This window comes from Lithobates pipiens, unplaced genomic scaffold, assembly GCF_037356315.1.
Source record: "Lithobates pipiens isolate NorthernLeopardFrog02 unplaced genomic scaffold, aLitPip1_a1.2 Scaffold_23, whole genome shotgun sequence".
Lineage (NCBI taxonomy): Eukaryota > Metazoa > Chordata > Amphibia > Anura > Ranidae > Lithobates > Lithobates pipiens.
In genome coordinates this window covers 266,001,346-266,027,465 of record NW_027507785.1, presented here as the reverse complement: position 1 = coordinate 266,027,465, position 26,120 = coordinate 266,001,346, and the positions used below count along the sequence as shown (strand labels likewise).

The 26,120-nt window shown below is 43.5% G+C and overlaps 1 protein-coding gene across 1 annotated transcript; it reads left to right on the top strand.

The window, feature by feature from the left end:
* Positions 1-294: 294 nt before the first annotated feature.
* On the top strand, positions 295-25,245 carry ARPC5 (actin related protein 2/3 complex subunit 5). Its single transcript, XM_077453139.1, has 4 exons — positions 295-542; positions 8,392-8,463; positions 19,000-19,176; positions 24,263-25,245. The coding sequence occupies exons 1-4, from the start codon at positions 402-404 to the stop codon at positions 24,323-24,325; spliced, it is 453 nt and encodes a 150-aa protein (XP_077309265.1). The 5' UTR covers positions 295-401; the 3' UTR covers positions 24,326-25,245.
* The last annotated feature ends 875 nt before the right edge of the window (positions 25,246-26,120 follow it).

Sequence of the window (26,120 nt, the reverse complement as noted above, 5' to 3'; positions counted from 1 at the left end):
CTGATTTCACACAAATTAAAAGTGTTTAGATTTGACCTCATATTATATGGTTTTGGTAAATCTAAAGGAAATCTATAGAAGAAAATTGTATAATGTATGGCCAGCATTACTCTCCACACTCTACTGATTATACACTGCAAGGAATGTTCTGATGTGGAATAAATGAGATCAGCTCTGCCATGATCGTGTGATTGCTACTAAATATTATAATAAGAGGAGGCTGGGTATCCCCTTTATGAGGCCACGCCCACTCCCTCTCAGAGCGGGGCGGCGGGCGGATGTCAGCCCATACACATCACACTCAGCCAGGGACAGGAAGCCGGTAGTCAGAGCGGAAGCCACTGCGCATGCGCACTGAGCCTGGCCGCTCCCTGCCTATTGCACGGTGCTCCCGGTAAAGGATGTCGAAGAACACGGTGTCTGACCGCTTCCGGAGGGTGGACGTGGACGAGTATGATGAGAACAAGTTTGTGGATGAGGAGGAGGCCGGAGAGGGGCAGCAAGGACCGGACGAGGGGGAAGTGGACGGAGCTATCCGGGGATATCCTTCTGTGTAATGTGCTGTACCTGGGTGAGGCGGGCTGAGAGCTGACAGGAGGCCCCATAGGAGTGTACAGGAAGCATGGACTGTGTGTGATGAACGATCTATAGGTGTGTGTGTGTGATGGACGATCTATAGGTGTGTGTGTGTGTGTGTGTGTGATGGACGATCTATAGGTGTGTGATGGACGATCTATAGGTGTGTAATGGACGATCTATAGGTGTGTGATGGACGATCTATAGGTGTGTGTGTGTGTGTGATGGATGATCTATAGGTGTGTGTGTGTGTGTGTGTGTGTGATGGATGATCTATAGGTGTGTGTGTGATGGACGATCTGTAGTAGGGATGCACCCCCCCAAAAAAAAAAAAAAAATTATATATATATATATATATATATATATATTTTCCTCTTCTCTCAATGTGTATATATGTTAAAAATATTCACTAACAAAGCAAACAAAAAAAGTTGTAATTGTTTATCGTTTATAAAATGGATGTGGACAAAAGGGGGAGAAAAAAAGCAGGAAAATAACAATTGGAGGAGATTAGGGAGCTGATTAGAGTCAAGGGTTAATAAGGGGTTAAACAGGAACATTTGTTCATCCCTTTGATCTGCAGATGAAGAATAGAAATATACAAAAAGAAACAATGTTTCTTTATATTTTAGTGTTTCAGGGCTGAGCAATGTTGGTAATAAACATTGCTGGCTTTTTTTTTTTTTTTTTTTTTTTTTTTTTTTGACAGCTCCCATTACTGGACTTCTTTAACACTGGGGAGACCCACTGACAGCTCAAAAAGCAGAGCCTGAAAGTATCAGTTTCAGGTATGGGTGCATTTGTACGAGTACCGATACTTCTGCAAATACTCTGTATTGGTGCAACCCTAGTCTGTGTGTGTGTGTGTGTGTGTGTGTGTGTGTGTGTGTGTTGGAATCTATAGGTGTGCTTTGTGATCTCAACAGAGTGGGGTTTATTTACTAGAACTGGAGAGCACAGCTGCACCAGATTTTTATTTTATTTTTTGGGAAAAAAAACTTTATTGATATAAAGCACATTTTACAAGCCATTCTGGTACATATAGCCATATAAGGTCAGTTACATATTATGACAGCTACATTAAATATGCAAGCATGTTACAGGGTGTGCATACATATATTCACGGGTGCAGTGACTCAGGTGGCAATTTAATCCAACCTATAAACAAACTGTGCCACAGGTACAGGGAAACTCTGCACTGGGTATGGAATAATTTATACACAGCTTTCCCCGTCCTCCAACCATCTGTCCCAGATCTTGGAATATTTTTGTTTAGATCCCCTGTGTGCATAGATCAGTTTTTTAAATGGCAGGGTGTCATTAACTGCTTTTTTTTTTTCCATAACTGTAGTGTGGGGGGCACGTTCTGCATCCATCTCTGAGCTATCACTTTACATGCTAGGAATAATGTTTTGAAAATGAATATCGTGTGATATTTGTCCGCCTCTACATCTAGCAAGAGCCCCAAAATACATGCTGCACCAGGTTTTGCTCTTGGCAGTTTTGGTAAATCCTTCCCCAATGTAAGTATGCCTTATGTGTGTTGGCAGCACTTTGTAGGTGGGGTGGATACTGTTAGGCCGCGTACACACGCGGGGACTGTTCGCCCAACTTTGTCCGTCAAACAGTTTCAGCAAACAGTCCGCTCAAAATTAGCATGGACGGACATGGCCACACACGACGAACGAACAGTTTGCTGAAACCGTGCGCGATGACGTGAACGGCACGTACGACGGGACGAAAAATACGACGTCCTATACACTGCATTATAACTTTCGGCGTGTAAATCCTTTCTGAGCATGCGCGGAACTTAGTTTGACGAACAAGCCTACACACGAGGGGACTGTTCGCTGAAACAAAGTTTCAGCGGACAGTTTTACGGAAATTCCGAAAAACCTTGTTCAGCGGACTGTTCGCTGAAACTGTCCGCTGAAAGCCCACACACGAGCGGACTGTCCGCCGAAACACTGTTCAGCGGACAAAGTTGGGCGAACAGTCCCCGCGTGTGTACGCGGCCTTAGAGGTTCCCCTGTAAGCATGCAGTTCTGTATTATTATAGGTGTGCTCTGTGTGAATGAGTGAAAAACATCAGACTAAGGGGAAGCCATATAGGATTCAGCCGGTTGAATGAAAAGGGCCAATTCCCACATCCACACACTTGAGACCTCCCTGCCAGCAGAATACAATGATCAGTATTGCCAGCAGCACTGATCATTGGAGGGGGGGGGGTGGGAGAGAGACTGACAGGCTGGTTGTGCACAAGGCAGTCAATAGACCCGACTTGTGCACAACCAGCTAGCCCATACACGGATCAAAGTTTGACTGGTCCCCAAATTTGGATCCATAAATGGCCGGCTTAAAGAGGAAGTAAACCCTGATGGGTTTACTTCCTCTTTGTCTCCCTGCAAAGATAAAGCACAATGGGCTACTATGCATCACATGGTAGCCCATTATGTGTCGCTTACCTGACACAGGAGCCAGCGATGTCACCGCTGTCCCCTGTAGTCCGGAGCATCCATCTTCTTCCGGGTATTGCTGCTCCGGCCACTCACAGCGCCGGAGCAGCGTCGACGTCACTCCCGCGCATGTGCATGGGAGCCGCCACTAACGGCATATCACCGTTAGTGGCATACTGCTAACAGCGATAGTGCGCCGCTGACAGCTGTCACTGTTTTTTAGTAAATATCTCCTAAACCGTGTAGGTTTAGGAGATATTTCTTGGACCTACAGGTAAGCCTTAATCTAGGTTTACCTGTAGGTCAGAGTGGTTTGTAAGGGTTCACAACCACTTTAAGGCCTGGTTCACACCATGAATTGCACAGGGATGTTTTTTTTTTATTATTTATTTATTTTTTATCAGTGTCATTTTTAGCCTATTCATTTTGAATAGGCTAAAAATGTAGCAGAGCACACCTAAGTAGTGCATGCACTACATAAAAAAAAAAAACACACCGGAACTGGATAGTGCGATGCTACTGTACCATATGATCCGGTGCAGGCAAACACACTGTGTGATCTTCATTTGGGGTGTTTTTACTTTAGCATCAACACCCACTGCACATCGCAACTGCAGTGCATTTTGAATGTAGTGCGGGTAATGTGCACAGAATGCATGTTTCCTGCTCCATGTTCTGGGGTGAACTGTCCCTAAAGCCTGTACATATTGTTCGAATTCGGTCCAATCTGGCTGACTTTCCACCCATGTGTGTACAGCTGCTTGTCTGAAAGAAGCCAATCTCGCAACCGACTTCTGTCAGAACAGGGGGAGGGGGGGGGGCAGAATCTGATCGGTATTCAATGGCTGCGAGTGCTGATCGGTGTGGTTGGAGGGGCTTGGATGCGGGTGGGCAGACCACAATAGCACAGCATGAATGAATGAATGAATGAATGAATGAAATACTTATATAGCGCACAATACGAACTGAATCGCCTCCAGGGAGATTCCTGTACTATCATTGCATAGTTAGTGCAGCAACCTCCTTGAGTTTCTTTCATTTAGCCTGCTGGGTTGAACAAAAAAGAAAAACTTGCTGTGTGTTCCAGGTATTAGATTTGTAGGTATGTACCATATATGAAGGAGTAAAGGACATTCTCGATGGATCATGAGTGTAGTGATCAGCACACGATTTATCCATTGACCTCTCCAGCTTTTCATATGAAAGCCTGTACCTCTGTATGGGCGGGGGGGCTAGAGGAAGTGTCTGCCGGAGCCTGTCCTAATTCGGTGTCAAACAAAAAACAAATGTACGTTTTTATTTTTTTTTACCTGCAAAAATACATGGTTTTGTAAGGTGGGCTTAGCCTTTAACATACAATTGGTTGTTGAGGGTTCCTGCCCTTCATACATCTGTGAAGCACTTCTGAAGGGACGTTGCGTGCACAGCATAAAGAGGAAGCGTTGTGTGACTGTCGCACACTTCTGCTTTCTTTACTTCTCTACATGTTCCTGAGAAGGGAAAAAAAAAACCCATGGCATTTCAAACTTGTAATGAACGTGCACAATATACCTTTTGTGTTGGTATAGTTTATACAACACTTGTTGTAGCGTGTGCTTGTTTTCTGGAGAGTATTGAACGATAGGCGGAATGTTTGATCTACGACGCGTTGAGCTCTTATTTCTACACACCTTGATGAGACCGGGTTGTGTGTTTTTAGTACAGGGTGTTCCAGCGACTGAAGAAGGCATGCTGTGTCTTGCTCGCTGTTTAGGAATGCAGGAAGTGGGTGCTTCAGACTTCGGGAAGATGGAAATTTAGCCATGTTTAGCATTTTCAAGTTGGCTCCTTCCCTGTTTGCTGGCAGAAATGATATGACCACTTATACGCCTCATTTTCTAAAAATAGGACAGGAAAGGACCGTGTTCATTGTGGAGCGTGTGTAGGTTCAGCTGCCGTGTTCCTAAGAAATCTGGCATTCAAATAATCTGTTTTGGAATGAGAACCAAATGTGAAGTTTCCAGGCTGCAGATTAGAGCATAGTTGTGATTTCCTAAGAGGGTAGTCGGAGTATAGCTGCATACTCGCTGCGGCAGCTGCAATCACCTTGGTGTACACTTTGTGTCTGTGTGCTAACTGATTTGTCATGGCGTCTAGGCCAGTGAGGACTATAGCTGTGGTATACATGCATTCATACTTCTGTTTGGTAGTTTGCACAATGAGACCAGAGTAGTCCTCATCCCCCTGTTCTACCTCTTTGTACTCTGTAGTTTTCTGTGAGGGCACATACTTACAGGTATGAGGCCTGTAGCTTTGACAGGCATTGTTTAAAGTGGTATTCAGTAGGTAGGGGTCGACTGATATCATTTTTTTTTTCAGGGCCGATACTGATCTTTTTATTTTTTTTTGGCCGCCCTTCAAGAGTAAGTAAACTGCATTATTTTATTTTTTTCTTGCGTTTTTCAGGTCCATATAATAACATTTAAAATAATTGCCCTGTCTAATATCTGCAAAAACGCTTGTTACTTACTGTATTTAGAAGTTTTTCATGAAATCATCTTCCAGGATTAGGCTGCACCATCTTGAGTATTGATTTCTGAGTCCCCTGTGGACTTCACTTCCGCCCTTCCTTAATTCCCTTTGCTGAAATCTCACACAAGCGCGAGCATGTTACCGAGCCTCATTCTTGGTCGACATTCCTATGGCAAGGAAGCTGGCAAACACTGCCCAGTCTTGCGTGTCATCAGATCCATGCCGGCGTGCCGCACAGAGCGGAACTCTCGGACACGGCATGATGCTGGAGGGGCAACGTCACACAGTGTGTCGTAAATTGAAGGACGGACAACGCATGCGCTGGGGACATAAACAAACATTGCTAGAGGAATTTCTGAGAAAAAAAAAAAACAAGGAAACTTTTACAGACGGTGATCAGTAGCTTTATTAAGGATTATAATGAGCTGAAGTTCTGATAGAGAGTTTACAACCACTTTCAGGCTGATAGCCTGACATGCTGGTTGTATGCAAGTTAAACGATCATTTAACTCGGGTACATTCAGCCTGCCCCATGCATAATTCAAATCTCGGCCAGTTCCTGTTGAACCGGCTGAGATTTAAACTGCCACACAGTTCCATCTATTTTTATGCATGTTTTGACTTGCATTTTAGCGCACTTGTAAAATGCAGGGCAACATTTTAGTGTGAACAGGACACACAAAAAACAATTGATGTGTGTGTGTGTGGTGCGTGTTGGTGTTGTGTGTTTTTTTTTTTTTTTTTTTTTTTTTTTTTTTTGTGCCTCCGTGTTGACAGGCATTTTACAGGTGCACTAAAATGCAAGTCAATGTTCCCACTACAGAGACAGCAGCCACACGAGGAACTATATCCCCTGCCAGTGATCCAGAGTTAGTGGTGGAGAAACAACTGTGTAATGCTTTACATTTTATTATTATATAACAAATATAAAAGTAGAAGAAGGCAACTTTTTAATACTAAAAGCTTTTCATTCAGTGGTAATGCAAGAGCCCAAAAGAAACATTGCAGTGGACTTCCTGACTGACACGAAGGCCCTGTTCACACTGTGTGATATGGAAGTCGGATGATTTCTGCTCTATCTTTTGCCCTGTGACTTCTTGTCTGACTTCCATGCAAATTCAAAAGGATGGGAGCAGGGGGGGGGGGGGGGGGTTGGGACGTTTCATGAAGCACTTGGTAGCAAATGAATAAATTGGTGAACATATATAACTTTTGATTATTACAGAATATATATAATAATTGCCAGTATCAATGCCGGACAAGGTAATGGCAATGAACAGGTAAATAACCCTGGTATCACATGGTAAAACCGCAATAAAAATCCAGGGTTCACCAAAGCAAGGTTAGATAGAAACATTATCGACGTAATGCCTGCCGGACCTATGGCCTCACTAGACTTGTGTGGGTAATGTATAGTAGCTTGAAGTTTTGGGTAATTATTAATAAAGACATGGCATTTGGTAGCTCTGTGTGTTTCGTGGCCTTTGAACCACTTGTCAGGAGCAAAGTATGTGATGAATCTATAATAAAATTGTTGTGTATGAATAGTCAAAATTAAAATAATGAAGGACATGAACAGGAGGTGGGTGTGAAAGAGCCCCACACCAAGTACATGCTTGCTTGGGTACGTGTACTGGTGGTATGGTAGGCGGGTGCTGCAAGACATCCACGGGCACATCCAACTGGGAGCCGTAGTGGACAGCTCGACGGGGGCGACCCACACAGGATGCAACCAGGGCAGGCATGGAAAAACAAGAGGCACTCCTGTGAAGAGAGTGGAAAAAATTAGGTACATAAAAAGGGTCTCAAAGGGTGTGCATGAGTTGGAAATGTTGGCAAAAAGGCCCATGAGGGTGAAAAGGAAAAGAAGTGCTGGGGTGAAGGACCAAGGCCTGGAAGTGAAACTACCTATATGACTAAGTTATGAATAGAAGAAGTAGTGGCCCTCCAGTCACCCCTGGAAAGTGAAGGTGAAACCTTCACTTTCCAGGGGTCACTGGCAGGCCACCACTTCCTCTATTCATAGCTTACAGTTTTAAAGTTATTAAAGTAGCTCCAACATGCCATCTTTCTCTGTCTTCTTCCTCTGGTTTGTCTCCTGACGCTGGCTCCCGCTGTTCTGTTAGCTCTGGTGTGTGCCTTTACTTGTATATCCATAGAGCCATGGCCATCTAGTGACGTCGCCACCCAATCATGCCCTGGGCAGTGATGTCACTAGGAGTGGGGTCTCCGGATGATGTCACCAGATGGCCACGGCCCATGGCTATGTGAGTAATTTCACACGCCAAATCTAACACAACAGCCGGAGCTAGCATTGGGATAAGAACTGGAGGAAGAAAACATCAGAGCAGCGAGAAGAACCAAAGGGAGAAGACACTTTGGAGCTACTTAAAGGACTTTGTCAAAAACCTGTGTACTGGTTTTAATTTTGACACTTTTTTTGTTTTATTTTTTTTTGGTGAATGATTAGGGGTACAATGTACCCCTGCTCGTTCATAGGTTGGGGGGGGGGTGCCGGGATATGGGGGCTGTTAAAGGGGCTTCCAGATTCCGATAAGCCCCCTCTCTGCCTGCAGAACCACTTCAACCACACACATGTGAATGTTCAGTCTACAAATAAAAATACAACAGCTACCAGTACTGGTACTGAGGCTCATGCTGGAGGTCAGTCAATCAAATCTAGAGTAATGATGAATAATTCAGAATTCAAGGCAGGTGACCAAATAGGATTATGAGTAATATTTTTCATGCACAGAGTACATTAAAGTGTTGTGTGTTATAGAAGGCACACCCAATGATTCTCTTCACCGTGTTTTTGTCCTTTTGATTTCCTTAACTCCGATGCACAGGAAACATGGTAGGAGCTCTACATGCTGCTTTAAAGAATCCACCTATTAATACAAAGAATCAGACTGCAAAGGTAAGATCTCTTCCACAATTGTAAACACAACATACGTGCAAGCCACGCTAGGGGAGGTTTGCTACAACTGGTGCAGCTGTGTATGGTAGCCAATCGGTTATTAACTTCAGCTTGTTCAATTAAGCTTTGGTAATAAAGCCTGGAAGCTAATTCGTTTCTGTACAGAGCTGCACCAGATTTTGCACCCTCCAGTTTTAGTAAATCTCATTACCTTTTTGGAGCAGTGTTTAAATGATTGACTAATAAAGTCCTGAATTAATGCACTCACAAACTAAGACAGTTGGCCTGAACACTTGTGGGATGCCCGCCTTTACATGCCCAATGAACTTTAATGGCATCCCAGTCTTAGTCTGTAGGGTTCAATATGGAGTTGGCCCACCCATTGCAGCTATAAAAGCTTCAACTCTTCTGGGAAGGCTGTCCATAAGGTTTAGGAGTGTGTCTATGGGAATGTTTAACCATTCTTCCGGAAGTGCATTTGTGTGGTCAGGCACTGATGTTGGATGAGAAGGCCTGGCACAAAGTCTCCACTCTAATTCATCCCAATGGTGTTGTATCGGGTTGGGGTCAGAACTCTGTGCATGCCAGTCAAGTTCCTCCACCCCAAATTCGCTCATCATGTCTTTATGGACCTTGCTTTGTGCACTGGTCCAAATCGTTTGTTGTGGTGTTCGCACCTTAGTTCCAGTGAAGAGAACTCTTAAGGCATCAGCATACCAAGACATGGACAATTTCATGCTCCCAACATTGTGGGAACAGTGGCTGCACACTAGTGCACAAACCAGGTCCATAAAGAAATGGATGAGCAATATTCGGGTGAAGGAACTCAACTGGCCTGCACAAAGTCCTGACTTCAATCTGATAGAACATCTTTAGGATGAATTGGAGCTGAGACTGCGAGCCAGGCCTTGTTCACATCAGTGCCTGACCTCACAAATGCGCTTCTTGAAGAACATTCCCATAGACACACTCCTAAACCTTGTGGACAGCCTTTCCAGAAGAGTTGAAGCTCTTATAACTGCAAAGGGTGGGTCAACTCATTATTGAACCCTACAACCTTAAAACACCATTAACGTTCATGTGCATGTAAAGGCGGGCATCCCAAAACATTTGATAATAAAGTGTATAACAAATAGTCAAACTTAAACCATACTAATTTGCCTGCATATGACGGCAGTTGGCGATTTGGCCTTTCAGTCTCAAAGCACTATATCAGACATTGCCTTCTACACAGCAGTGGAAGGAGAATTACTTTGGGGTTTCATTTTAAATGCAGGTTTCTCTTTATAACTACCAAAAATGCATCATCTAAACACCACAGCTTCTGAAAGTTCACGTCACTCTGACAGTACTGTGTGCATGCACAGGCTGCTGCAGTGACATACAAAAGGCAAGGGACATGACTAAAGCTAGCCATACACATTTAGATTTTTTCCTTGTTCAGGTCACAGTCTGAAAGAGAAAATTGGCCATATCCCCTGTGCACACTAACCGCATGGATGGTGGAATCTCCACTGTTAGCTTTGGTACCTGTCACATTGCTTAACTGATTTATATTTGATAAGATGCCTTCACTGTTTGGCTGACAAATTTTCTACCTGCCTCAGTAGATTTTTAAATTTACTTTTGTTGAGCCAGGTTTTGCTTACAGGCCACCCATGGCACGAATTTCGGGTGATGGGTCAGAAATTGGATATTTGAGCCATCTGTGGGCAGCCTAATTCCAGTTTTGTGGTCATGTTCTGCTTAAACAATCTAAAGCCCCATACACACGGTCGGACTTGTACAAACTTTTCCGTGGACTTTTGTACAAAGTGTGTTGTCCACAAGTTTGTATTGCATACACACGGTCGGACTTTTTGACAACAAACACGAACGTGGTGACGTCACAACGTACTGACGCCGCTTCAAAAGAGGACGTTCAATGACTCCAGCGCCACCTTTGGTCAACTTCTGTATTGTAGTCTGATCGTTTGCAATGGTTCTGAGCATGCGTGTTTGTACCTTGTACAAAAGTCCGATGCTTTTGCATACACACGGTAGGACTTTGCTCCATCGGACTTCTGTTGTCAAAAAGTTTGTCCGTTCGCAGAGCCAACAAAAGTCCGATGAAAACAGAAAAAGTTTGTCCGATGGAGCGTACACACAGTCGGATGTTGCTCCAAAACAGCTAATTTGCATGTTTGTTGTCAAAAAGTCCGACCGTGTGTACGGGCCTTAAGATCCATAGACTTAAAGTGATTGTAAAGATTTGTTTGTTATTTTACAAAAAAAAAATTATACCTACTTCCAATCTCTGTGCAAGGGTTTTGCACAGAGTGGCTCCTCCACGGAGAGATGCTTTCCATGGGGGCAGCTGTGCGAGCTCGCTTACGACTCCTGCTGCATCCATTGATACAGACAGCAGGACTTGGGCGACGTCCCTGCTCCCACTGGACTTGATTGACAGCAGCAGGAGCCATTATCAATCTATCCAATAAGGACCTGAGACAGCGGCTGGAGCTGCTGGGCTCATGCTCATCGCTGGACCCATCGGGTTCAGGTAAGAAAAAAAAAGGGGGGGGGGGCTCTGAGGGGCAGCTGTAGCGCAGAAGGTTTTTCATCTGAATGCGTTCAGGTGAAAAACCTTGAGGGTTTACAACTCCTTTTAACCACTTCAGATCGAAGCCCTCACTCCGGTGCCCGTACACAGCACCGGCTGGCAACAGTTCTCCCCAGAGTGACTTCTGGGTGTCACGGCTCAGGCACTGTGATTGGCCAGAGCTGTGATGTCACGCGGGAGCCGCCGGTAAGTGCACACTCACTGAAGCAAGCGGCATGTATGTGCCATTGATTCAGTGCACATGCACCGATCATATCTGCAGATACAATGGATATCTCCTAAACCGTGCAGGTTTAGGAGATATCCGGGGTAGCTACAGGTAAACCTTATTATAGGCTTACCTGTAGCAAAAAGTGGATTGTAAGGGTTTACAACCACTTTAAAAACCTACTAGCTGTCTTTGCCTTCAGACTTCAGCATTTTTTATTACAGCGGTTTAGGATGTGGCTAATGAGCATCCTGCTTAGTCATGTTAGACTACTGGACATTTCCTTCCTTTTCATGAGCATTGCCAAGTTTTGCATTTCATACTTCCTCCTTTTTTTGTTATAGACCAAAATGCATATTTTAAATGTTTTTATTTTATTATTTCCTTCAAGAGGGGCTTCAGTCGGGTGTGTGAAACAAACTGTAGCTGCTGACTTTTTTAATAAACAGACACTTGCCTGTCCAGGGATCCAGCACTGTCCTCAGCCAAGCCGGTTTCTTCTCTGGTCTTTGGTTCCCGGTGTAGTGTCATATTTTACTCCCCATCGTAGAATGTTTCGGAAGTGACGTTGCGGCCAGAAACTTCGCGCTGCGCATGTCCCATGCGTTCCAGAGAATTTGCGATAATGCAGTTCAGTGAAACCGTCAGATAATGTCACGTAAGTGAGGGGAGGTAATCGTGACATTAACTTTACACAGAGCGTAGAGCGGCGGAGAGAGAGCGGGTAACCGTGGCTTGGGGAGGGGATTAACTTCCCTCACTTCCGTGACATTATCTGATGGTTTCACTGGTCAGCATTGTCCCAAATCCTTTGGAACGCATGGCGCAAGTGTTTGGAACGCATCACGCATGCGCAGTGCAAAATTTCTCGCCGCAACGTCACTTCCTGAGCATTCTATGATGGGGAGCAAAATATGACACTACACGGGCTCTGGCATGTTTACTGTGGACATCTGGCTGTGACTCACTGTGGCTTCATAGCCAGCTGCCCACAGTTAACATGCCAGAGCCAGGGACCAAAGACCGGTGAAGAAACTGGCTTGGCTGAGGACATCGCTGGATCCCTGGACAGACAAGTGTCTGTTAAGTCAGCAGCTACGTGTTTTTTTTATTTTATTTTTGTTTTGTTTTTTCTCTATACACCCCACTGAAGTCCCTCTTTAAGAAAATAATAAAATTAAAACATTTAATGAACACTGTTCAGCAAATATGCATTTTGGTCTATAACAAAATAGGAGGAAGTATGAAAAGCAAGAAAATGTTGACTGTTCATGCATGAGCTGCGCTTTGTGAATGGTCTCGCAGAGTTCTGTGACCTGTTCTGTGTCCTAGGGGGGGGGGGGGGGTGCTCAGATCCCCTAGGCCAGTTATGGTGAACCTTGGCACCCCAGATGTTTTGAAACTACATTTCCCATGATGGTCATACACTCTGCAGTGTAGTGGAGCATCATGGGAAATGTAGTTCCAAAACATCTGGGGTGCCAAGGTTCGCCATCACGGCCCTAGGCAATCTGGGAAACTAGGTAATCCTTGGAACTCGAGGTGCAGCAGTGGGACACAGCACAGAGAGCCTGTCCATGGGAAAAGAATATGGCACAGCATGGATGGCACTGCAAGGGTTAACAGTTCAGTGTGTGTGAAACTAGGGCATAGCAAGGGAAGTTGATCCTCGGGCAATAGAATGGCACAGCACTAATTAACAGTCCATGGAGCAGAAATAAGGCACAGCAATGGGGATGATCCTTGGGGCCGTAGAATGATACAGCAAGGTTAATGGTCTGTGGAGTGGAAATGGGGCTTAACAAGGGGAGATGATCCTAAGGCAACAGAGAGGCACAGCAGGGGTTAACTGTCCATGGGGTGGAAGTATGCACAGCAGAGGCTAATAGTCCACAGAGCAACAATAAGGCACAGCAAGGGGAAACAATCCTCAGGGCGGTAGTTTGGCACAGCGAGGAGACGGGAGGGTTCAGAGACTCACATTGAGGACACCTGATGGTCCCAGGCAGCTGGTGAGGCGGGCTGGGTGACAGATGGCTGATACAAGAGGGTCTGTGGAGGCAGGGGGCTAGGTCCTGAGAGGGGAAAAATGCACTGGGCACCCTGGCCATAGATCAGGAACCAAGGAAAGCAAAGGGCACAGGTGGAGATACGACTGGATAAAGGGCGGCAGGGCCAGCTCCTGGAGGCCCAACTGGGGTCCTCGCAGACCTATGTAGCATCCAGGGGGACTGGCAGAAGAATTAAATGCTGTTTCCCAGCCTAGGTAGATCTATCTGAGCCGGGGGCACGACTGGCTGTGCCACCTTCCCACATGGCGGTGGGCAAGCCCTTTTTCTCCAGCAGGGCGCAGTTTAAGAGGAGCGCACCATGCCAGCTAGATCCTGGTGGCCAGGGGAAGGAAGTCTGCAGCCAGTATGAGGGAATCCACATGCTGCCTGCACACATGTAATCTGATGGCCAGCTGCCTCACAAAGGTGGTGTGGAGTGCCAGGTGTTGGCTGCATGTCTCCACGCACTTATATGGTTTGGGGCATTTGGAGATGAGCGGGGAGCAGAGGAGGAAGCTGGATGCTGTAACAACAATTATAGGAGCAAACTGTATCTAGCAGTAGTAGTCTATTTAAGGGTACGTTCCGGTTTAAAGCTGACCTCTGCGAATTTAGAAAAAAAATCTACCCTTGCAGTTCCCTCCTCCTACAAGGGTTAAATACTTATTTACTCTAGTGGTGCAGTGTATTACTCATTCTCCCCAACCCCCATTTCCCTCCCCCCATTCTGGCTCCGGTAGGGTCCCTCCAACTGTGCAACGTGTCCAATTTAGTGTCCTCTCATGTGCTGTGGCTGTGGTTGCATGTTTAGTGGAAGGATTAATGGGCCTGCACTGTGCGTGATGACACTGAAGCACTACACACAGCCCAGAGCTTGAGGCCCGCAATAAATCCTTCCAGATCAACGGATAAGGCAAGTAATCACCTTATTTTTGCACCCTCCATACTAGGGGTGTCCAAACTTTTTTTCTCAGAGGGCCAGATTTGATGAAGTGAACATGCGTGAGGGCCGACCATTTTGCCTGACATTCTTTGAACCGTTAAAATTCGGTCTAAGTGTGTTCATTCGAGCACTAATACACTACCCAACGTGAATTCTCCTGCCTTTGTGGCTGTGTGGTGAAGAGATTAGCTTGGGCGTATTATTTGAACATACCGTATTTATTGGCGTATAAAACGCACCTTCACTTTAAGAGGGAAGTTTCGGGGAAAAAAATTATAATTTTAAATAAAGAACTGTGAAGCAAAATAATTGTCAGTGCCCATCAATGCAACCTCACAAGTGCCCATCTATTGCCATGAATGCAGAACCCACCATTGCCAGGAATGCCCTGACAAGCGCCAAAGATTACCTACAGGAGAATCTCCTGTTTACATGGCCTCTTTAATAGTCCCGCCTCCTTTGATGGACAGAACAGGCGTCCAATGGCAGCGCCGGAGACGGGACTTCCTATTACAGAGGCCGCCCTTAAACAGGAAATTCTCCTGTGTGTGTACGGCGCTCAGTCCCACCTCCTTTTTTCCCTTTTTCCCTTCCAAGGCATATACATTTTTTGTGGCCCCGAGGCTGGGAGATCGGGGCCACAAAAGATATATATGTCCAAATAACCAGGCAGGCCGTTCAAAACTGCCCTATACTAAACAAGCATTTAACCCTTGTGGTTTGAGAGCCCCAGTGCAAGAATACATGGGGTTCGGTGTGGCTCCGAAACGTGTAATCTACTGTAACAATGTTATCGCTGATTAAAACTTTGGACCCACTCTGGTGATCATTGGTGTGCTGGTGACATTCTCTTGCTCTTCCACTGCAAGGATAGACTTTGTCCAATTCCCAGAGTTCAGCCGTATAGTTTACCTATGAGTGCCCAAATGGTGCAGACAGGCTCCAGCACCAAATACTGCCTGTGCATACTGTTAGATAATTCTTCTCAAGCCCAGGGAACCCCAAACCCCAGACTGCTGTAACCAACAAGTTTTGACACTTCAACCCAGTGCCACGTGCTGACCGTGCAATTTGAACCCAAACTGCTACCAGTGTTATGCCAGCTTCAGCAGCCGGTGGTTTTGGGCACCCAGCCTAAGGAAGAATCTATAAAAAGCAAATCAATCGGTGCATAAATTATTAAACTTAACAGCAGCAGAACACTGAGGGTCAAATTACCAAATCCCAAATGGCAATATAATGTAAAAAGCAGTGCATAATAAATAAAACTTTAAATATCAAATGATGATCGTCCATAATGTTCATATTCAAAAACACCAATACGTGTTCAAGTAGGGGCTGCCATGGAAGAAACACAGTGATTGAGTGACAACCTCCACCAGCAGTAAGTCCTGGTGTGGACCCCTGAGTAAATCGGACAGGGCACGCAAGCAGTTCCCTCACAAGGGTATGATAGCCTGGCCACTGGATCTGATGAACGCTGGGTACGAGTGCGTACTAAGTGTATGAGATCCTGATCATAAGCCCAGGTTTACAGGGACATATGATAAAAGCAATAAATATAGTGCTCTCCATTTGGTACAAAGATATTTTAATAAAGATAAAAAGGTTTGCACTTACATAGAAGGCACTGTTCCTTAGTGCAAAGTGATAAGGCAAAACCGTAAAAGCTTTCCACGAGAATTAAAGTGGTTGTAAAGGTTAGTTCTTTATTTTCTAAATAGGTTCCTTTAAGCTAGTGCATTGTTGGTTCACTTACCTTTTCCTTCGATTTCCCTTCTAAATGTTTTTTTTCTTTGTCTGAATTTCTCACTTCCTGTTCCTCCTCAGTAAGCTGTTCTTACTGACTAAACACGGCTCGGATGATTGTGTGAAGTTTACTGAGGAGAAACGGGAAGTGAGAAATTCAGACAAAGAAAAAAAACATTTAGAAGGGAAATCGAAGGAAAGGGTAAGGGAACCAACAATGCACTAGCTTAAAGTGGTTGTAAACCCATGGGTGAAAAAAAAAAAAAAAAAAAAACCTGCAAGGCAAAGGCATAATGAGCTAGTATGCATAGCATTATGAATAACTTACCTGAGAACGAAGCCCCCGAAGCGGTCGTCCGTCTTCATGTCTGCCGCTGCCATGGATCCCGGAGTGCCTTTCCGGGTCTCGCTGCTTCGGTGCAGCGATGACGTCACTCCCGCCGTCACTACATGCGCCGTAGACAGCGGTGGCTGTCTTTTTGTAAATATCTCCTAAACCGTATAGGTTTAGGAGATATTTCTTGGACCTACAGGTAAGCCTTAATCTAGGCTTACCTGTAGGTCAAAGTGGTTTGTAAGGGTTTACAACCACTTTAAAGGAACCTATTTAGAAAATAAAGGGGTTGTAAAGCTTAGTTTTTTTTAACGATAAGACACAGGTGACGTTACTCTAGTCTGAGCAACTATGTCATCTATGCAAGTGCAAACCTTTTTATCTTTAATAAATATCTTTGTACCAAACAGAGCACTATATTTTATTGCTTTTATTCTATGTCCATGTGAACCTGTAGCTTATGATCAAGATATTATACACTTAGTAAGCACTCATCCCCACATCCCAAGCGTTCGTCAGATCCAGTGGCCAGGCTATCATACCCTTGTGAGGAAACTGCTTGCGTGACCTGTCTGATTTACTCAGGGGTCCATGTTGTGAGGTGAGTGGCTAGGATTACTACTGGTGGAGGTTGTCACTCAATCACTTTCGGTTTTTTCCATAGGAGCACCTACTCTGACACATGTTGGTGTTTTTGAATAGGAACATTATGGACTTTTTCATTGTTTGATATTAGAAGTTTTATTATGTTATTGTATGTTTATGCGCTGCACTGCTTTTTACATTATAAGGAAGAATGTGTGTAGGTACCTGCATTGAAATAGTCGGGGTACAGGCAGGCATATTTTAATAGAAAAGAATGTAGCAGCTACTTTGCAGGGCAGGCCAGGACATGACCAGCTGAAAAAATGTTGTTCCTCCACTGCATTATGCTGCTAATTGATAGCTCTACTTACATGGCACTAGATGGTAACTACGCATGCTCCTTTTGCATCATTTTCTCTTCAGACCAGTTCACCTATGACATGCTGATAATGAGAGCTATCCATGTAATGAAGCCATTCTTTTTATTTATCCACACATGTTATACTATAAGTATGGGACACTACATGAAGTTTTTCTATTTCAAAATAGGTTGCTAGTTTTCTAAAATTGTATTGCTTCATGACACCAAGTGACACTAAACTCTGGTTTAAAAAAATTTAATTTTTACTAAAATCTAAAAGTGGGTTTTATTTTTATTTTTTTTCCCGCTGTGATATGACTTGCTGTTAGGATGGTTATGTTCACTCTCCATGGTCCCCACTGTATGTAGGAACATAACCACCCTCTATTGCTTGCTACCAAGATGCACTAGGGATGTGTACTGTAGTGTGCACATGACCGCAGCTAAGGTATGCTGCTTGTTTCAAACAGAAATGAGGGGGAAAGGAAAGGTTTGGGAGCTTGTAGAGGACATTACAAGGAGGCAGAAAAACACAGTACAGGGCCATTAAAGCAGCAGTAAACCTCAGCATAAAAAAAAAAAACAATCGGGCCTCGTGCAGTTTAAGTCATAAAGTGCTAGTATGCATCCCATACTGGGTAAAAATCAAAGGGAGTTTACTCACACTTTAAAGGAGATCTTCAGTCATTCTTTCCATCTATTAAATCTTCTGTACTTGTTGTTTTAACTTTTGGATAGTAAAACATTATTTTTTCTGCCAGTAAATACCTTATACAGCCCACTTCCTCTTTCTTGTCATTGGTCTAGGCTTATGACATGCACAGCTCTCACTCCTTAGTTTGCCAGGAAGGGACGGGGATGACTCAAGAGGACCAATGAGAGCTGCCACTGTATCTGTGTTAATCCAGGAAGTGAACAGGCTTTAGATGGCCACAGTTAAAATTGTTGCAGCCAAGCTTAGTGTGTGTGTGTGAGATTTTATATATATATATATATATATATATATATATATATATATATATATATATATATATATATATATATATATATATATATATACATATACACACATATACACACATATACACACATATACACACATATACACACATATACACACATATATACACATACATACATTCACACTATTTGTGTTTTCAGCTTGCACTTTAGGCTTTGTGTGGATATTTAAAACTGATCCAAAAGTGTAAGCTGAATTTGGGCCTAAGCCATGCATCAATTTCAATTCTTCTTTCCAGATCTTCTTTAGGGCTCTGACCCTTCATAAGATAATTCAAAGCGTTCTTCTGTTGGCCTCTCTGCAACCAGATCCTAAGCAAATTCTGCTTGGTGGTTAAATTTGGTATTGCATGTCTTTCCGTTTATAACTATTGATGGGTACATTTTGCATGATGGACTACTACCGTGGATTGGTAGGCCACACATTAGGCCAGCAGCTAGGTCCTAAACGAGAAGTCCAGTAGTGAAAGGTAAAATAGAAATCAAATGTTTTTGGGAATGTAATGTAAAAGTAAGCTTTGCTTAAAAAAAATTACTCCCGAGATGCTGCGTTTGATCACTCTTTGCTGTACAGTAGATGTTTTATTAAACTTCCAAATACTGAATACCCACATATTGATATATGCTAACGGAAGTCTTCAGGTGACATGTATTCTAACTTCTGTTGATTTTCCTTGTGACAGGATCGAGCAGAGAGTCTTGTGCTGAAAGTGTTGATCTCATTCAAAACGAATGAGATAGAAAAAGCAGTTCAGTCACTAGAGAAGAATGATGTGGACCTGCTAATGAAATACATTTACAAGGGATTTGAGAGTCCATCTGACAACAGCAGTGCAGTCCTACTGCAATGGCATGAAAAGGTGAGGATCTAAACTGGGACTCCAACAAGAAAAAAAAAAAAAAAAAAACACATGCTGTTTGCTATGACAGTAGCAATCAAGCAACAACAATCTTTCTTTGTTCTGACTAGTCTAAATTTGACAGAAGCAACGTGCTAATGTGAATTTTTTGGCTTAGCATTGCTGTTTGCATAGACTTTATTTTTATTTTTTTTCTTTCATTTTTAGGCCTCATTCACACCGGGGGATTACATGCAGGGCTATGGTTTACTGACATGTGGATACACAGGTGTTGCATGCATCCCTGTGACGGTTTTCTGTTATCTGTGCGCACATGCGAAGAATTGCACTCCAGCTGAATTCCCCATCAACTGGAGTGACGTCCCATAGCACATATGCACATCGTAGGAGCCTTTTTTCGATGGGAGATACCATTTGACTGGCACAATTTAATTCTATGCAAACAGCAGAGGGACACCATATTTGTCATATTGTGCCTCACTGTTGCGCTGCGGGTTTACAGCGAGGCACAATCTGACATCTACAGTGTTACTCCACTCTTTGCATAGCTTTCAATTGTGCCGGTGAAATGGTATCTTCCATCGAAAAACCCTCCTACGATGTGTGCATGCGCTATTGTGACTTTACTCCAGCTGATCGGCAAATCAGCTGGAGTGCCCTTCTGTTCATTTGTGGGCACTTTTCGAAGGAGGGCACAAATCGATAGAACACCGGCAGCCTCATTGTCTATTGGGTCACAGCTGGTGTGTCCCAATATGACGTCCAGATGCCTGTTGTGCAAAAAGTACTTTTGAACTTCTTCTTCCTTCCAGGCAAATTTGGGAGTTTTGGACCCCATAGACTTCACTGGGAGTGCCTGAAAAAAAAAAATGTTGCACCCAGCTCTCTTTTGTACAGAAGACTTGTCTGTACAAAAAAAACATTTGAAATCACCTTAATGCGTTATGTTTAAAGTGTAAAAGTAGCCTGAAACCTATGCTGGGTGGTCTGTCATGGGAAAAGTGACCAGCTCCTGTAGCGATGACCTCCCATATTTTACTTTGTGGTCTTTGCGGATGGGTGGAGGGGAATGAGGGTGAGCGCCATTAGAGAGAAAATGTAAATTTTTATGTCTGTTACAGCTTCTCCACCTTCCACATTACACCACTCGATGCTTGAGCTGCCCACCCAATTTCAAGTTAGAAGGGTTTTGGGGTGTGCCCAGCCTTATACAGGCCAGTGTGGCATTCACGAGGGCCCCTTGCTGTACTTGCCATACAAAGAGTGTTACTTGCATTTCTTCCGGCTGCTGACAGGTTTACTTTTTAGAAAATACTCTTAGATTTAGGAAGTAATCCTGTTTGCCAAAAGCCACTTTTTTTTTGAGTGCCTTTTATGTATAGTTGACACTTGAACATGCTTATCTGGGGGGGGGGGGGGGGGGGGGGGGGACAATAGACTATCATCCAAAATTATGAAGCCCAGTTATGTTATCCTATGGTTGCATTTATGTAATTTTTTTTTTCTTCTTGCTAGTTTATCCATCAATGGGCAAAAGTTCTTGGAATCTAGTCCTGTTTGCACATTTAAGGATCTGAAGGCTTATGCAAAAAATAACCAATTGCATCTGAGCTTTTGCAGCCAATTTGGCCCCAATTATTGTTAATTTGAACAGATGGATTTCTGTTTTATGGTTCGTTTGCAGTCATTATGAATATATATCTCCATAGTGATGAATTCAAAAAATGTGCCCACTAGCTTTCTGTGTCTCCTGGGGACTTAAATGTGAGTCCTCCAGGCTGTAGTTCCTGCCAAACTTTATATTCTGATGAAACTTGTGCTGAAACAAAAACAAGCCAACTACACTGAGAAACAAAGATAATCTGCAATGGCAACTAATAGAAATCTGTCCAATCAGCTTTTCGTTAAAGGGAACATGGTATGGCAGTAAAACTGGAGCAGCCATTGGTGACCTCTAGTGGTGGAGATTAGCAATGGCAACCCCCATATTTTCTTTCCTGACAAGTTTCCTCAATCCTTTTGCTAATTAAAGAGTAATCCTAATCCAACAGAGCAAGATCACCCTTACAAGTGCAGATCCTGGGACTTTGGAGAGATCTTGCTACTGTACCATGAGAGACATAGGAAAGTTCAGGCTCCTTGCGGATTGTCTAGTTCTGACTCTGCAGGTGTGGGGACTAATGCGGAGAGACTGCTGCTTCCAGATACCAACAACCCTCTCTTGGCCTCTTGCCTAGCCATGGAATATGTAATAAGCACTTAATAAAAAATCACTAAAGTAATTAAAATAAGACTTTCAGAAACTTTAATTGGTCGTTCTGTGTAATTTTTGAAGAAGATACAGCTGGGCTTTAAGCTTGTCTGGCTTATTAAACCATATTTACTTGCAGTGAAGTCAGTTTTGGTAAAAAGTAAGTAGACCCCACGGACGTTTTTCAGCTTAACGGATGACCATTTGATTTTTCATTGGAACAGTGCCTGCTGATAAAGGTGATATACAAATGATGCATGAAGTTGATGTGGTGTATTTTCATGATCTAATTTAACAAAAGTAAAGGTGTGTCGTATGGAAAGAGTAAGTACACCCTACAACATCACCACTTCAAATTTGTGAAATGAGAATCTGGTGTTCCTGGTTAGGTGCCAATAACTAAAACCTCCATAGGAAGTATGTATGTTTTCTTTGCTATTGTGTGGGTGGGGGCTGCATGGGGGGAATCCTCATGAAATTTACTGATCATCAGATCCATAGAGCTCTCTATGACCTCATAAGTAAGTTGTGGATGCCTAGGAGTCTGGCAGGGGATTTAAGAATATCGCCAAATGCTTTGTGATAAGTCATTCCAAAGACACACAAATGATGACCTAGATTTCCAACGACTGCTAATTTGTACAGGACTGTCCATGTTGCCAACTTAAAGAGGAAGTAAACCCTGATGGGTTTACTTCCTCTTTGTCTCCCTGCAAAGGTAAAGCATAATGGGCTACTATGCATTGCATAGTAGCCCATTATGTGTCACTTACCTGACACAGGAGCCAGCAATGTCACCGCTGTCCCCTGTAGTCCGGAGCATCCATCATCTTCCGGGTATCTCTGCTCCGGCCACTCACAGCGCCGGAGCAGCGATGACGTCACTTCCACGCATGTGCACAGGAGCCGCCACTACCGGCATATCGCCGTTAGCAGTGGCATACTGCTAACGGCGATAATGCACCTGCGTACCGCTGTCTGCGGCGCATGCGCCATAGACAGCTGTGACTGTCTTTTAGTAAATGTCTCCTAAACTGTAGGTTTAGGAGATATTTCTTGGACCTACAGGTAAGCTGTAATCTAGGCTTACCTGTAGGCCAAAGTGGTTTGTAAGGGTTTACAACCACTTTAAGCACAGGAGCGGGTTGTTTAGGTAAGCCTTGCAACAGTTGGGGGTCAAAGTGCTTGCATCCACAATCTATCTGAAATAGATTGCATCTATTTAACCTGCATGGGAGGTGTGTTAAGAAAAAAGCTTTTGCTGTCCAAAGAACATTAGAGCCTAAACCTCAAATGATTTGGAGCCTGTTTTACAGTGCAAGGTGGTAATGCACGTGTTTGCAAACTGAGCATGGCATTTCAAGGGAGGAACCTCATAACTGTGAAGCATGGTGATGATTTGGGGTTTCTTAGCTGCTTCAGAGCCTGGGTAGCTTGCAGGCATTCTGCATCCTGTCAAAAAGTGCTTAATGAGAATGTTGTGCCAATTCTTCAAAAGTTGAAGCAGAAAAGAGGCTTTCAACATAATCCGAAGTACTCTAGAAGCCCCCAAATCTCTTTAAGACTGAAAGAATTTTGCATGCTTACAAGAGGTAATTTCTGCTTAAAGTAGAACTATAGCCGTTTTTTTTTTTTTTTTTTTTTTTTTTTTTTTCATATTGGATAGAACAAGCAAGAGTTAATTTTGTTCCATTGTGGAACTATACCTTCACTTCCTGTCCCATAGCCAAGAGGAAATCACTGCAAATTTATGGAATTTCTTGGAGACCCCCAGGTCACCAGAACTTGTCACCATTGGAAGATTTACTTTTCTGGGGACAACACAAAATGTGGGATTTTTTTTGTTTCACTTTCAGTGATGATGGTAAATGGGACAAATGGAGATGATTCTCCCTAAAATGGACACAAACAGCAATAAAAACCTGATGGCAGTGCTCTTCCTTCCTTCCTTCCTTCCTTCCTTCCTTCCTTCCTTCCTTCCTTCCTTCCTTCCTTCCTTCCTTCCTTCCTTCCTTCCTTCCTTCCTTCCTTCCTTCCTTCCTTCCTTCCTTCCTTCCTTCCTTCCTTCCTTCCCAAACTGAAAAAAAGGTTTTGCCTTTTAGTTAACTTTTAACTGCTTGCCGTCCAGCCCCTGCAGTTGTACTGCGGCAACATGGATCGACTGCGTGAATCGCCATCATGTTACATTGCTTCTAATTGTGGCCACTAGGGGCATGTGCCGCTGGAGGCGATGGGAGTGCCCAGTGGTCGCTCGTGACATGGCGAGAACCAGGATCTCTATGGGTAAACACAGAGATCCTGGTTCTCTGAGGGGAGAAGACTGATCGTGTGTTCATACAAAGTAGAAATACCGATCTATCTCTTCCTATAGCAAAAAGTACAAAATATTGTGTAGGGTTTTTAATTTTTTTTAGCTCTATTTGTGGAGAGAAAAAAATATGTCAATTTTGTTTTTTGGTGCAGTGTTGCACGACCGCACAATTGTCAGTTAAAGCGAGGCAGTGCCAAATCGCAAAAAAATGGTCTGGTCATTCAGCAGCCAAATGGGGCTGAAGTGGTTAAGATCTGCTTGTGATGTCAAGGGTGTACTTGCTTTTTCCACAGTAAAAATTACATATATGGAATTTTTTTGTGGAATAAATTATTCAAAAGGCACATTTTTGTGTATTCTTTTATCAGTAGATATAGTATGAATAAAGACACGCCTATATTTTTCACATAACTATGTCTTGCATCTTTTGATATCTAATTTAAATAATATAAAGTGATTTATTTGTTAAGACTTTTTTTTTTTTTTTTTTTTTTGTCTAATTTTTCTAAATGTTTTCTTTGCAGGCTTTGGCCGTTGGTGGCGTGGGTTCTATAGTCCGGGTGCTGACTGCCAGGAAGACTGTTTGAATGTTCAGCTGGTTACGATCTAGTGAAGAGCTGGTGCCAAGACCAAAACCCTGAATGGCAGCAGCCTTGCTGTGGCCGACCATCCCTCTCTATCACTGCCCATATTTTTTCTTTCTCCCTTGCCCTGTTTTTTTTCATTTTTGATACACTTTTGAAGTCTGCAGTACCTGTGAGAGTGTGCTGTGAGTGCAGTGCTTTGTTATGAGTGTTAAGTTATCAGTACACGCCCTCAATGAGCTGGGCTCTATTGAACAACCATCACCCTTCTGATTTGTACAGGTTGCAGTGATATCTGCTTCTTGGTGAATTGTATTGCGCCTTATAACCTCATTCTCGTCAGGGCTAATTCCCCACAGCTTGGCTCCCAAAGCTAGCTGAAACCCTCTTCCTTTACCTCCCTGCTGCTGCCACACCTTTTACCCCCCCCCCCCCTCCCCCACACTATTTGATTAGTTTTCTCAGGGGTGGCAATTTGCAATCTAAGGATTTTATATCATGGAACATCTTCCAGAGACATAGGCATTGGACGACCCTAGCTATTTGGCAGCACCTGCATTGTATCCAACTCCCTCAGGTCCTAGGTGTATAAAGGGATAAATTATGCAGTAAACCTAATCACTCTGCTGCTGTGACATCGTGGGTTTCTTTCTTTAACCAACAAAATGAGGTCTTGTCTACTTCATGTTCGCCATTCATACACACAGTGAAGGAGCCGTTTGGTGGGTCAGGTCAAATACAGACTAGCATTGTGGGTTGCTATAGCAGGGTGGTGTTGCTGGGTTGTAATACATCATTGGACTGGATATATGCATGTATCCACTGCTTGCAAAATGGCCACCTCCTCTGTGTGTAGGAGACATATGTCTTCTTTAAAGAAACAGTACTGTGTATTTTAAAATGAAATAAATGGTTTGCACTTATGGATTTGGTAGACTATAGATCAAATTCTAAACTTTTATGAGACTGTGGGCTATTTCAGATTGCAGAAAAGTATCAACATATGCTTGTACTGCTTCTCCACCTGCGACCTTGGTCATTATCTGCTCCAGTGGGAAAAAGCAAGACAGAAGCCCCTAGCATCCACTCAGCGTATCCTTCCCCCTGCCAGAACACAATGGAACATCCCTGTACTAACATTGGATAGGTGGTACAGCAGCTCCTCTTAAGTGGCTTTTTTTTTTTCTTCTCATTCAGCCCTGCTAGGTTGAACGGAAAAAACAACAACTTACTAGTGTGTACTGGGCTTAAGGATGAACCATACATCTGAATGTCTGAAAGCTGCCATTTGTACTATTTAGCAGAGGGATGGGTGGATATCTGGTAGGTACATACATACAATAAGAAGGGACCCCAGCTTAGCCATTTTCTGAGCAAATGCATTTTCGGTGCTAGGCTGGGCTGAACCGTGATTATAGGCTGGACCAAGGAGGAAAGATATATGCAAAATTTCACCTTTCCTGTAAAAGCTGAACTTGGCATCACATTTCTGAAGCCATGTTAGTTGAACTGGTTGCAGAAAGAAAGGAGTGACCTCATGAACCTATAGGAAGAGGGGGGTGGCCAAGCTCAAGTTTTACAGGAAATATTTGGTTTGTATATAACTTTTTCCTGTGTCTGAATCCTACTGATCATTTTGATTTTTTTTTTCCTTTACTGAAGGTAACCTCTGCTGCTAACCAAATTTAATTATGTTATAAATAATATTTTTGCAGATTTACTTTGATATCAAAGAAACCTGTTTTTTTTTTTTTCTCTCCATTCTGTCTTGCTGATATATCCAAGGCCTAGCTGTATT

Excerpts from the sequence above, each read along its gene's own strand:
- ARPC5 (XM_077453139.1), top strand. The coding sequence starts at position 402 with ATGTCGAAGAACACGGTGTCTGACCGCTTCCGGAGGGTGGACGTGGAC. Across the intron at positions 543-8,391 it reads TGGACGGAGCTATCCGGGGA|GGAAACATGGTAGGAGCTCT; the intron begins TATCCTTCTGTG and ends CTCCGATGCACA. Across the intron at positions 19,177-24,262 it reads TACTGCAATGGCATGAAAAG|GCTTTGGCCGTTGGTGGCGT; the intron begins GTGAGGATCTAA and ends TTTTCTTTGCAG.